At 43.7% G+C, this 14,361-nt stretch overlaps 1 protein-coding gene across 2 annotated transcripts; it reads right to left on the reverse strand.

Moving 5' to 3' along the window:
- Nucleotides 1-229: 229 nt before the first annotated feature.
- sst5 (somatostatin 5) lies at nt 230-13,424 on the reverse strand. 2 transcript variants are annotated; one of them, XM_065025461.1, is made up of 6 exons: nt 13,122-13,424; nt 11,901-12,773; nt 8,206-9,836; nt 5,852-6,086; nt 1,358-1,593; nt 230-552 (listed from the first exon to the last, which is right to left on the reverse strand). In XM_065025461.1, exons 5-6 carry the CDS (start codon nt 1,487-1,489, stop codon nt 358-360), a joined length of 327 nt encoding a protein of 108 aa, XP_064881533.1. In that variant the 5' UTR covers nt 1,490-1,593; nt 5,852-6,086; nt 8,206-9,836; nt 11,901-12,773; nt 13,122-13,424; the 3' UTR covers nt 230-357. The 2 variants fall into 2 exon arrangements, with proteins under 2 accessions (XP_064881533.1, XP_029530341.2); XM_029674481.2 differs by lacking the exons at nt 5,852-6,086; nt 8,206-9,836; nt 11,901-12,773; nt 13,122-13,424 and having other exon boundaries at nt 1,358-5,833.
- Nucleotides 13,425-14,361: the final 937 nt, after the last annotated feature.

Genomic DNA, 14,361 nt, shown 5'->3' on the forward strand with positions numbered 1-14,361 from the left:
CTTGACTGATTTCATGCCAATATTGCTCAAATGTGCTAGCTAGCTAACCAACAACTGTACTGATTGTATTTAAGAGACAAGTACTCATTATGCAAATGTCTTTGTTTTCAGTAAAGGCGAAATATAGCTTACATGTCAACAATCTAAGCTTGCCCTATAGTTGTGCACGGGTTGCTTTTGTTGCTAGACAACCAACCCTTGAAAAAGACCATATCCGGTACTTGCCAACATCATTCTAGACCTTTTTAATTGATCATGAACAGTGCAAAAGGAAAAGTAGCTGTCATTTTACATTTGTGACATTGCAAGAAATATGTCTTCAAATGATCCAGCACAAAGAAGAGGCTGCTTGGCAGGTTAACACGATGTGAATGTCTTCCAAAAGAAGTTCCGGCATCCAGCCTTGCGTTCCCGATGGGAGAGGGGTAGCTGGCGCACCACCTCCTCCCTCACCCCGAGTGCCTCCTCCAGGTCCGGTAGGAGCTCGTTCTCCCCCACGGCTGTGCTCATCAGGTCCGACATCATCTTCAGCAGGAGGGTGCGGGAGAGATCCTATTAGGAAAATAATATAATAACACATAATACAACTTCATTGTCCATCCAAGAAAGGGAATAACTGACACCACGGACATTAACACTACGGTTGTCATGGAACACTTCTGTCAGTTATTCTAGGACCAAAACATCATCAGAAGCCTAATCAAATCATTTAACATATACAGCAAGTAGAAGTTATGGTCATTTAATATGACTAGTCCTCTTGAAATTGTATGACCATTGAGTTGAATATTACAGAATATAATTCAAGAATGAATAAAAACATTAGCTCCATTTAAACACGGTTCTAGCGTGCATCCTTAGTCTTGATCTTGTCCACATTTTTAGACGGGTGTAGACGTCTAAAAGACTCATTGTGATCCGATCTTCCTGACTACCTCCTGAGGTGTGTCTGAATGTCTTACAAGTGTAGAACTGATCCAATGGAGTCTGCTGAGGGGAGGACTGCTCATAATAATGGCTGGAACGGCATCAAACGCATAGAAACCATGTGTTTAATGTTGATTCCGCTCCAGCCATTACCACAAGCCTGTCCTGCCCAATTAAGATGCCACTAACCACCTGTGATCTGGACATTGACAGCATTTAAAATCACCACCGCGCCCTGTAAAATCATTGACAGAATCTCTTAAATAATTTGCATACAGAGAGGGACCAGGATATCTGTTCACAATGTGGACAGATAAGCAACATTTTACTACCATAAAGATGCAATGTGGGCACAATCAGAATGTGGATAAGTGGAAGACAAAGGTTATAAATGAGGCAATTGACACACAACAGTGAGTCAACCACTCACCTCGTTGCCTTTGGTTGTATCTGCTCTCAGTAGTTCAGCTAGCATGTCTCTGTGTGGAGCAGCGCTGACCCTCGCCAGAAACACTGAGGCAGATAGAGCCACCAGTAACACCTGCAGTTGGGAACACAGCATCTCCCCTGACCTTTCCTATTGGTTAAACTGTATACCGAATGTATCCTTCAATGCTGTATTCGGCAGCGATAATCTGGATGTTGACTGGATGTTCAACAACTATCCTATTGGAAAACAAAACAACGTCTGGATGTCAGAGAAGGAAGATGGCCGTTGGTCCACACACAAAACACAGCCCTGTCCAAGTGTCACGTAATAGTGGCGCCACCAATATATAGGTATCTTCATCCTTGGCTCTTCCTCGTACCAATACAGGGATGTGATTGGTTGATGAGGACGTGTGCGTGTGTGTGTGTGTGCGCGTGTCATGGGGGTCACTAGCTGTAGGGAAGAAGTAAAGAAGGTCACAGAGGTTTGACACAGTCACAAGAACAAAACAATATTATACATCTGTCCAACATCCAATATCTGCAAAGTTGTGACATGGAATTGACAAGTGTGAAGTGGGCATGGCAAACAACACAGCATTACAAGCGGCATTTCAGATCTAAACAAACCCCGAGCCCAGTGATGATGATAGTGTGCTCCTGAAATGGCATCCTATTCCCTGTATAGTGCACTACTTTTGACCAGGACCCGTCTGAAATGGCACTCTTTTGGGAGTAGAATAGGGTGCCATTTGGGACTCATTCACAGTCTAGTGTTGACAGAGGGTGACGTCTGTCTCAGCCAGGCCCAGGGGTGTTGCGTCAGTTGAGATTAGCCCCACCAGCCCTGGTGCGTCTCCGGCACGATGTGGGGTCCTAATGCGCCACACAGAGCTGCTAATGATATGAAGTGACTCAAATGTTAATTGGAAGGTTTGCCCACTGTCCCCCCCCCCTAATCTCCATCTTCTTCTCCCCACCCCCATCATGTACCCAGAAGAAGTAAGCATTAATTTATCAGCCAAAGGACAAAGATGTAAGTGCGTATTGAGGCTGTGTTTACACAGACCGACCAATTCGGATATTTTTTTCACTAATAGATATTTTGACCAATCACATTTTTTCACATCAGGTGTTTTTCAGATCTGATTGGACAAAAGAGCAATTAACGGAAAAAAGATCCGAATTGGGCTGCTTGTGTAAACGCAGTCTGGCAGCTCTGTTCAATCCGCATCACGGAAGTTTAGCCTTACTGCGTGATTCAAGTTTAAAGGCAATGTTCCCTCTTGAAGCAGAGACTGGCTTCACAGAGAATGCTGCACGTCGGCTCAATCGTAAATTACAGCGGAATCTGTAACGCTTCAGCTTTAAAGACTGAATAGAGCCCTAAATGTGGGACATTATTTATTTCTATATTTGTTTTTGTTTGTAGATAAAGTGTGAGCTGCTGTGAACTACTGGTTTGACAACTCAAATGTCCCAGACTTTACACTATTCTACTCTACTTGTTGACTGGGCCATGTTATTCATGATTTCAAATGATAACCAAACTGTCAACAGTTGGCCTGGTTGGAGTGGTACGTCAAAATTGATTTTGTTGACTTCTTTGAGGATGAATGGGAAATTCAATTTCATAAAACCCCACTGTAGGAAACATTATTAGCAATAGCTGGTAGCAAAGACGGATACCTCACTGAACGAAGGAAGTCTAATCTTTCCTGATGGCGTTGCCCCTTGGCACCATGGGAGATGCACTGTTTGTTCTGATTACTCATTTCTTCATGTCACCTCCGGCCCTCATTAACATTTCCGAAGGAGATGGGGGATGTCATGGCCACAGGCATCCCACTGGGCACATTAATACATCCCGTGTGGGGTCCTTACAGTACTGCCACCACCTCCAGTCCTCATCACAACCCACCTGTCTTCTTTGGAGAGCTGGTGTGTATTCAGTGATGTGAAACATTCTGAAAGTAGCTGATAGTCTGCTCTATTCATTCTGTTTCTAATGTCTGTTCTACACAATCTGAACATTCTATGTTATTACATCCACCTGAACAGGTCCGTGGAGACGCCTTCTATAGGTGTTGGTGTGACTGACCACACTTGTGTGATGAGTAACCTTGCCTGAGACCTGAAGAGTTGTTTTGGAGTCGCCTAGGCTTTGGTTTGAAATGTTAATAATCAGGTTATAATTAAGCAATATGGCCCAAGGGGGTGTGGTATATGGCCATTATACCACGGCTTTTTGACATAGGAATAACAATTAAGATATACAATTGTATTTGCCTATATTGGGGCTGTAGGACTCCACTGATAGTACAGTGCAGTAGCCTGCAGTGTAGATATTCATTTCTCATCATTCCTGTCGGGTCTTAGTGGTCGCTTTGCTGCCATCTAGTGTACTGTTTACTGTATGGCTCTCCTGCTCTCATCATTTTTGTGTATATTAAATGGCAGTTTAGAGAGCAACAGGTCTTCATCTGGAAAGTAAATAACAACAGCAACATGATGTGATAATCTTGTCAACAATACCTTTGGGGTCATTGATATAGCACAATATTTACTTACTTGACTTATCTATTGATTCATTCATTTGATTGTTGCATGCAAATCAATCTATTGTATATCATACTAAGTAGGCCAACAATACTTTCCTTCTTTCTAACCCAAAGATCATAAGATAATAACATCATATACAGTGCATTCTGAAAGTATCCAGAACCCTTGACTTTTTCCACATTTTTTTCCACGTTACAGCATTATTCTAAAATTAATTAAATCGTTTTTTCCCTCATCAAGGGACATCCAATAATGACAAAGCAAAAACAGATTTTTAGAAATTGTTGCAAATGTATAAAAAATATCACATTTACATAAGTGTAAATTTACTCAGTACTTGTTGAAGCACCTTTGACAGCAATTACAGTCGCCAGAGTTCTTGGGTATGACACTACAAGCTTGGCACACCTATATTTGGGGAGTTTCTCCCATTCTTCTCTGCAGATCCTCTCAAGCTCTGTCAGATGTTCGATCAGGTTCGGGCTCTGGCTGGGCTACTCAAGGACATTCAGAGACTCCTACTCCTACTGTCCTGGCTCTGTTAGGATTATTGTCTTGTTGGAAGGTGAACCTTTGTCTGAGGTCCTGAACGCACTGGAGCAGGTTTTCATCAAGTACTTTGCTCCGTTCATCTTTCCCTCAATCCTGAATAGTCTCCCAGTCCCTGCCGCTGAAAAACATCCCCACAGCCTGATGCTGCCGCCACCATGCTTCATCGTAGGGATGGTGCCAGGTTTCCTCCAGATGTGATGCTTGACATTCAGTTCAAAGAGTTCAATCTTCGTTTCATCAGACCAGAGAATCATGTTTCTCATGGTCTGAGAGTCCTTTAGGGATCCTGAGAGTCCCACAGGAGTCACTGGTGCGTGATGAGACAAGGATATCCCTACCGGCCAAGCCCTCCCTAACCCGGATGACGCTAGGCCCGATCGCAGCCGGTTGCGACAGAGCCTGGGCGCGAACCCAGAGTCTCTGGTGGCACAGCTGGCGCTGCAGTACAGCGCCCTTAACCACTGCGCCACCCGGGAGGCCCGGTCTGAATACTTTCTGAATGCACTGTACTACTAGCATCATAACAATAATATACATCATAATTAAAATCATAACATTTATCATGAATAACATGAGATAAAAAAAAAATGAAAACCCCAACAACCAACCAAAATAACTTGTGAAAAAAATGCCCCCCTTTTAAAAATGTAAAAAAAGCTGTCGACCATGCTGATTTTAAAGGCAATGTTTCTGCATTCGTGGAGATCACATTCACGGTAAAGACTGCAAGGTGTCGGCTCAATCGGAAATGACCTTTACAGATCCAGGTTAGGGGAAACAGCCTATTGTTCGCCTCAGGGCCTTTGTTATTGTTTTTGTCTTGTTGTTGAAAGGGAAGAGAAACGGAGGAGAGGAGAGGAGCCTCCGACAGCGTGGTGAAAACTAATTGCAGTACATATTCTGTTGTTCTATCAAGCCTGTTAATGATGCCAAATAGTGTTCGTTGTTTGCAGTAACTTCCTTGTTGTTGTAACATCCCAAACGGTCGTGGCAGTTTCACTAATGAAGGATTATAGCTTTAAATGTCAAGCGTGCTACGACGTGCAATCGGATTGAATGCCGGCGGATGATTATAATATTATATGGTAACACTTCCAGATAAAGAATCTTAGAGTATACAGGATAGGATATGCAACATAAACAAAGGCAAAAAGCAATACATGTTGGAATGCAATGTATAAATGAGTTAGTCTCTTAAAAGTTATACATGTCAAAACAATAATAATACAAAAAAGAATAAGGGTTTTTACAGTCACTCCTTTAAGATTTCTTCCAAGGTTATAAATATATAAACACATTCTGAACTTGTGTTGTTGAAGTTTGAACCACATGTTATACACAAGTGCAAGGCTGACGATGGATTTTAAAATGCAGAACTTACATAAGATCAGCGTGTAGGATCAGTGTTGTCCTACTCCGTCCCCTGGGCTACTCTCCTCCGGCTTCAGCTCTGGAGCGCAGAGAGACGATCTCCATGGCATTGACATAAAGATCCATGCTCGTCACCTGCCATCTCAGACGATGCCACGGGTGAAGAAGCCGGATGTTGAGGTCCTGGGCTGGCGTGGTTACATTTGGTCTGCGGTTGTGAGGCCGTTTGGACGTACTGCCAAATTCTGTAAAACCACATTGGAGGCAGTTTATGGTAGAGAAATTAACATTCAATTATCTGGCAACCGCTCTGGTAGACATTCCCGCAGTCACGCTCTCAAAACTTGAGACATCTGTGGCATTGTGTTGTGTGACAGAACTGCACATTTTAAAGTGGCCTTTTATTGTCCCCAGCACAAGGTGCACCTTGTGTAATGATCATGTTGTTTAATCAGATTCTTGATATGCCACACCTGTCAGGTGGATGGATTACCTTGGCAAAGGAGAAACGCTCACAGATGGATAAAACAAATTTGTGCACAACATTTGGTAAAAAAAAGTTTTTTGTCCGTATGGAAGATTTCAGTGATTTAAAAAAAAAATTCAGCTCATGAAACCAAAACCTTACATGTTGCGTTTACATTTTTGTTCAGTCGTGTGTGTATATACACTGGTCAAAAAAATAAAGGGAACACTAAAATAACACATCCTAGATCTGAATGAATGAAATATTCCTATTAAATGCTTTTTTCTTTACATAGATGAATGTGCTGACAACAAAATCACACAAAAATTATCAATGGAAATCTAATTTATCAACCCATGGAGGTCTGGATTTGGAGTCACACTCAATATTAAAGTAGAAAACCACACTACAGGCTGATCCAACTTTGATGTAATGTCCTTAAAACAAGTCAAAATGAGGCTCTGTAGTGTGTGTGGCCTCCACGTGCCTGTATGACCTCCCTACAACGCCTGGGCATGCTCCTGATCAAGTGGCGGATGGTCTCCTGAGGGATCTCCTCCCAGACCTGGACTAAAGCATCCGCCAACTCCTGGACAGTCTGTGGTGCAACGTGGCGTTGGTGGATGGAGCGAGACATGATGTCCCAGATGTGCTCAATTGGATTCAGGTCTGGGGAACGGGCGGACCAGTCCATAGCATCAATGCCTTCCTCTTGCAGGAACTGCTGACACACTCCAGCCACATGAGGTCTAGCATTGTCTTGCATTAGGAAGAACCCAGGGCCAACCGCACCAGCATATGGTCTCACAAGGGGTCTGACGGGCACATGGAGGGCTGTGCGGCCACCCCACACCATGACTGACCCACCGCCAAACCGGTCATGCTGGAGAATGTTGCAGGCAGCAGAATGTTCTCCACGGCGTCTCTAGACTCTGTCACGTCTGTCACATGTGCTCAGTGTGAACCTGCTTTCATCTGTGAAGAGCACAGGGCGCCAGTGGCGATTTTGCCAATCTTGGTGTTCTCTGGCAAATGCCAAACGTCCTGCACGGTGTTGGGCTGTAAGCACAACCCCCACCTGTGGACGTCGGGCCCTCATACCACCCTCGTGGAGTCTGTTTCTGACCGTTTGAGCAGACACATGCACATTTGTGGCCTGCTGGAGGTCATTTTGCAGGGCTCTGGCAGTGGTCCGCCTGCTCTTCCTTGCACAAAGGCGGAGGTAGCGGTCCTGCTGCTGGGTTGTTGCCCTCCTACGGCCTCCTCCACGTCTCCTGATGTACTGGCCTGTCTCCTGGTAGCGCCTCCATGCTCTGGACACTACGCTGACAGACACAGCAAACCTTCTTGCCACAGCTCGCATTGATGTTCCATCCTGGATGAGCTGCACTACCTGAGCCACTTGTGTGGGTTGTAGACTCCGTCTCATGCTACCACTAGAGTGAAAGCACTGCCAGCATTCAAAAGTGACCAAAACATCAGCCAGGATGCAATAGGAACTGAGAAGGGGTCTGTGGTCACCACCTGCAGAACCACTCCTTTATTGGGGGTGTATTGCTAATTGTTCCTAATGTTTGGTATACTCAGTGTATATACACTATATATGTCCGTCTCTCCCTCCCCCAATGGATACACAACTGGTTAATGACATAACTAGACTGTATCTGTGACTGTTATCTACTGTACCAGACTACAAATATATTCAATCAGTCATTAAACAAAAAAATGAGGTGGAGGTGGTGTTGGCTGTCAGTAGGATCAGCAGCACTACAATGTGTCTGATGATGAAGTTTGGCTGCAAACAGAAACACGTTTCATGAAGGGACTGATCATCATCAGATAGCTCTGTGGGAAATCTGTCAATGACAAAGTTATAATTCTGGTTCATGCTCTGTTACCTGTGACAGTGAGGGAGAAGTTATGAGAGAAAACATAATTCTCATAAACACAGCTGTCGTCCCCTTGGTGGGAGTCGTCTGCAGCAGGGAAGAGGAAGGCAGCAGTCATTGACAGCTGTCTGGGTTCTGTTTGAGCTGGTGAACGTGAGGAGGAAGGAGCCTTCTGGGTACTGTGGCTGAGTGGAGCAGGTGATGGTGAAGTTGTAGCCCCTGAACATCGCGGGCCCCTGGTAGCCCCTGAAGACCCCTCCCATTGAGGCAGTCAGAGAGATATCAGGCTGGACCAGGAGATCTGTAACAATAAAAGAGAACAGGAAAAACCTATTCAACTAGTTTCCTATAGATATGACAATAACAGCAGCATGTAACAGTGCTAGCCGCCCCTCCTCACAGGCCAACATAAGTAGTGGGCCTACAGTCACTGAGACAACAGAGTGCATTCAGAAAGTATTCAGACCCCTTGACTCTAAAATGGATTAAATCGTTTTCCGCCCTCATCAATCTACACACAATACCCCATAAAAAAAACTGTTTTTAAGACATTTTTGCAAATGTATTAAATATAAAAAATACTGAAATATCACATTTACATAAGTATTCAAACCCTTTACTCAGTACTTTGTTGAAGCAACTTTGGCAGCGATTACAGCCTCGGATCTTCTTACCAACATATTCATATAATGATTGACATATTTTAATTAAAAACTTATTTTGATAAATTTATTCATAATACTTCATCCTTCCACAAGCTTTAGTCCCGACACAAATCTATAGACGCGTTGAGTCTTTTTGTTCTGTATGTATGGTCGCGACCCAGTCATTCGTTCTAAAACTTACATTGCCGTTCTGGCTAGCAACTTTCTTATCCTTTGCTTGCTAGATGTCTAACTCAGTCACATCAAAAAGTGCAGCCAGAACAGCAAAGTAGCTTCATTTGTATTTGTTTAAGCTGTTTTTTAGTGACATTGATTTGGATACATCCATAACAATAAGGTAATGACGCGCGATTTCGCCTGGCATAGAAAATGTGTTCACTCGTCAGGACACTGTTGTTCAGAGGAGCTGGCCAACAACACAGATAACACAATCACTTCTAACTGATGCTGGAAAGACTGAAAATTAGCTGCGTTTCGTTTTACCGTTTTTCAGTTTTTTTTTTGTATATATGCATAAAAATGATGCCAACTGTCTAGATGCTTTTTAAAGTGGAGATCAAGTTTATTCGTTGCTTGGCTGGGCTACTGAGACAATGGATTGCGCAATGGAACAGAGTAAATAGGCATTTTAATATCATAGATTTAGTCGTGGACCGGCTGAAATGCAGTTTTAACCAATCAGCATTCAGGATTGGACCCACCCGTTGTATAACGTATTTTAACATGTTATTACCTGAGCAGATCACTATGAATGAATAGTCAAGACATTATGTTATTTTACACTCCCTCAGTGCAGGCACAGCCAATTCCAATCCCTTTAATGGTGTTACCACCAGGTAGTACTGAAACAGTGGAGCCACAACCCAGCTGTCTACACACTACTGTAGCCACATCCTCCCAGTCATCAGTTCCCACAGTCCTCCACTCCACCAGCACAGCGACTGCCTCCTTCCACCAGCCTCACATAATCAACCTCTGAGAAAAGAAAATAATAGAAAAAGAAGAGAGAGATGGTAATCGTACTTATTTTCTCACAAAAGCACACCTATAGTGCCTTCGGGAAAGTATTCAGACCCCTTGACGTTTTACACATTTTGTTAAGTTACAGCCTTATTCTAAAATGGATTCAATAAAAAAAAATCTATAGCAATCTACACACAATACCACATAATGACAAAGCAAAAACGTTTTTTTTTTTTTTTTTTTTTTTGCAAATGTCAAAAAAAAATCAAAACAGAAATACCTGTAGTGGAATTCTACTGTGTCTCTTTCTGCTTATTCAGTGTCTTACACTTATCATACATGTTTGACCTGTTGCATACTTAAAAATGCACCTGTTGTAGATGGACAGGGTGTCTGAGGTTTGCTCTCACAAGGTCGGCTCAGCGGGAGTGGAAATATTGGCTGAACGCCTAGACTGTGGTTGCCAGGTGTTCTCCTCCTCTGCAGCAGAGAAAGGATGCACTGGACTATCTTTGTGTAAAACCCGTAGTATAGCGATAGTATAAATATGCTGAGGGGGAAATACCTCGTCAGAACTTCTGACGAACTTCCAAATGAAGTGGTGTTTGTCTGTAATCTCTCCACTGGCGTGAATAAACAAATTCATTTAGCTTGACTTTGGGGTCCTTAGTGCTTATTTCCATGACATAACTTATTTACATAACTATTCAGACCCTTTGCTATGAGACTTGAAATTAAGCTCAGATGCATCCTGTTTCCATTGATCATGCTCAGATGATTGGAGTCCACCAGTGATCAAATCAATTGATTGGACATGATTTGGAAAGGCACACACCTGTCTATATAAGTTCCCACTGTTGACAGTATGTCAGAGCAAACACCAATCCATGAGGTTGAAGGAATTGTCCATAGAGCTCCAAGACAGTATTGTGTCGAGACACAGATCTGGGTAAGGGTACCAAAGAATTGAAGGTCCCCAAGAACATAGTGGCCTCCATCATTCTTAAATGGAGAGTCTTCCTAGAGCTGGTCGCCTGGAAAAATTGAGCAATTGTGGGAGAAGGGCATTGGTCAGGAAGGTGACCAAGACCCGATGATCACTCTCTCTGACAGAGCTCCATAGTTAATCTCTGGAGATGGGAGAACCTTCCCAAAGGACAACCATCTCTGCAGCACTCCACCAGTTAGGCCTTTATGGTCGAGTGGCCAGACGGAAGCCACTCTTCAGTAAAAGGCACATGACAGCCAGCTTGGAGTTCGCCAAAAGGCACCTAAAGACTCTCAGACCATGAGAAACAAGATTATCTGGTCTGATGAAACCAAGATTGAACTCTTTGGCCTGAATGTCCAGTGTCATGTCTGGAGGAAACCTGGCACCATCCCTACAGTGAAGCATGATGGTGGCAGCATCATGCTGTGGGGATGTTTTTCAGCGGCAGGGACTGGGAGACTAGTGAGGATCGAGGCAAAGATGTACGGAGCAAAGTACAGAGAGATCCTTAATGAAACCCTGCTCCAGAGTGCTCAGGATCTCAGACTGGGTTCACCTTCTTACAGAACAACAACCTTAAGCACACAGCCAAGACAAGGCAGGAATGGCTTCGGGACAAGTCTCTGAATGTCCTTGAGTGGCCCAGCCAGAGCCCGAACTTGAACCTGACCGACCATCTCTGGAGAGACCTGCAAATAGCTGTGCAGCGACGCTCCCCATCCAACCTGGCAGAGCTTGAGATGATCTGCAGTGAAGAGTTGGAGAAACTCCCCAAATAGAAGTGCTACAAGCTTGTAGCATCATACCCAAGAAGACTCAATGCTGTAATCGCTGCCAAAGGTGTTTCAACAAAGTACTGAGTAAAGGGTCTGAATACTTAGGTAAATGTGATATTTCAGTTTTGTATTTGTAGTCATTATGGGATATTGTGTGTAGATTGAGGAGCGGGAAAAAACTATTTAATCAATTTTAGAATAAGCCTTTAACGCAACAAGGGGTCTGAAAACTTTCCGAAGTTTGCCTCTCATATTCTATTATACTGTAGGTGAGAAACAATGTTTATTGAGTGACCAACGGTTTCTTACCTGAGCTGGTGAGTCCAACAGCATTACCAGATAGGCGGTTGTTATTTTTTCTGTCTGAGGTGTCACAGTCCAGGAGAAGGGACTCATTGCCTTTACACGGGAACTCTTTATCCCAGGTCTGACCCTGCCCTTCTCCATAGAGCCCCCGCTGTAGAGCTGCAGGAGCCCCACAGCCAAGCTCCCCGCAGACTACCTCTGCATCCTGCCGGTCAAAGTCAGTCGCACACTGAGGCCCAGGACTGACTTGACTTCACCTCCACTCTTCTGAAGCAGAACCCAGCTCCATCCACAAGCCGCACAGACTCTGGAGAAAAAGAGTTGGTTGAACATTCAATTAGTTTTGTTGATGAAACTGTCAAGGACTTAACACAAATATGTTGGATAAAATATTGTAGTTTGCTATGGTTAATGCTGTTTGAGGTTAAATGTTTTTTTTGTTTTGTCACTCAGGATAGGGTTGGGAATAATGCAGCTCACATATCTCCCTCTCTTTGAAATAAATAACAAAAATACGATAAAATGAAATATATTGTAAAAATACATCTCACAATTACTAGCAGTTTCTTACCTGAACAGATCACATGACGTTCATAAAAACTCTCACAGGCACCAGGTCCTCCTTCAAAAATGCGACACTGTTCCAGAGAAGACGCATCTCCCCTACAACTCAGTCCGACAACTACTTGATCCTTCTCAAACAGATGTCCTATAGCTACTTCATTCCCACAGCCCACCTCTCTACACACAATCTCAGCTATCCTCATGCCCCACAACCACCAAAAACATAGACCTTTACCACTCTCCTTCATAAAAGTCTTCCACTGTCCCAGATCAGGAACTGGTCCCATTCACCCATCTTGACGGATAACTCAGCTGTAAAACAGCGGAGGGGAAAACACAGCCGTGAGGACAGACTCTGGCAGTGCTTCTGATGTTCTAACAACATTGATGCTCTGTGGTTGAGAAGTATTAGTAGTTCCATGAAACATCACTTGTTATTGTTTAGTATGGCGTGTACAGCAGGACATCCATCAGGCAGCTTCGCTTTAATAACATCTTAACTACAATGATCTGCACATCTCCCATAAACCAATATGACAAATACAAATATAATGTAAACATTTATCCATCCCTTTAAATGAAATGTTCTCATTTCCTTAACAATATGATGAATGCAAATGTAATGTACAAGAAAATCTAACAACACTACAAGTTTCTTACCTGAACAGATCACATGACCATAATATCTACCATCACAGACACCAGGTCCTCCTCTGATGTCACACGCTCTAAGAGAAGACTCCTCTCCCCTGCAACCCAAAAGTTTGACTCCTCCTCTTCTCTCTTCAACCGGAGGTCCTCTAGATGTAGCTATAGTATTCACACAGCCCAGTTCTCTACACACAACTTTAGCTTTGGTCATGTTTCACCATCTAGAACATAGACCTAACCACTCTCCTTCATAAAAGGCTTCCACTATCCCAGAGCAGGAACTGGTCCCATTCACCAGTCTGATGGATAATTCAACTGTAAACAGCAGAGAGGAAAATAAAGTGGTGAGGACAGATTCTGGCAGTGCTTCTGTTATTTCAACAATATTAATGCTTTGTGGTTGAGAAGTATTAGTAGTTCCATAAAACAGTACTCGTATTTTTTTTTTCAGCCATGACTGCGTAGCCATGCACAACTCCAACACCATCATTAGGTTTGCCGACAACACAACAGTGGTAGGCCTGATCACCGACAACGATGAGACAGCCTATAGGGAGGAGGTCAGTGACCTGGCAGTGTGGTGCCAGGACAACAACCTCTCCCTCAACATGATCAAGTCAAAGGAGATGATTGTGGACTACAGGAAAAGGAGGGCTGTGCACAACCTCATTCTCTCCAATGGGGCTGTAGTGGAGCAGGTTGAGAGCCTCATGTTCCTTGGTATCCACAAACTATCATGGTCCAAACACCCCAAGACAGTCGTGAAGAGGGCATGACGATGCCTATTCCCCCTCAGGAGACTGAAAAGATTTGGCATGGGTCCTCAGATCCTCAAAAAGTTCTACAGCTGCACCATCGAGAGCATCACCGCCTGCTTTGGCAACTGCTCAGCCTCCGACTGCAAGACACTACAGAAGGTAGTGCGTATGGCCCAGTACGTCACTGGGGCCAAGCTTCCTGCCATCCAGGACCTCTATACCAGGCGGTGTCAGATGAATGCCCAAAAAATTGCCAAAGACTCCAGATACCCTAGTCATAGACTGTTCTCTCTGCTACTGCACGGTACCGGAGCGCCAAGTCTAGGTCCAAAAAGCTTCTACCCCCAAGCCATAAAACTGCTGAATAGCTAATCAAATGGCTACCTTTACTATTTACATTTACCCCACCACTTTTTGTTTTTACGGTGCTGCTACTCTGTTTATTGACTCGATACCAGTACCCCCTGTATATAGCCTCATTATTGTTATTT

Source organism: Oncorhynchus nerka, linkage group LG12 (assembly GCF_034236695.1).
Source record: "Oncorhynchus nerka isolate Pitt River linkage group LG12, Oner_Uvic_2.0, whole genome shotgun sequence".
Classification (NCBI taxonomy): Eukaryota; Metazoa; Chordata; class Actinopteri; order Salmoniformes; family Salmonidae; genus Oncorhynchus; species Oncorhynchus nerka.

Excerpts from the sequence above, each read along its gene's own strand:
- sst5 (XM_065025461.1), bottom strand. The coding sequence starts at position 1,489 with ATGCTGTGTTCCCAACTGCAGGTGTTACTGGTGGCTCTATCTGCCTCA. Across the intron at positions 553-1,357 it reads ATACAACCAAAGGCAACGAG|GATCTCTCCCGCACCCTCCT; the intron begins GTGAGTGGTTGA and ends TTTTCCTAATAG.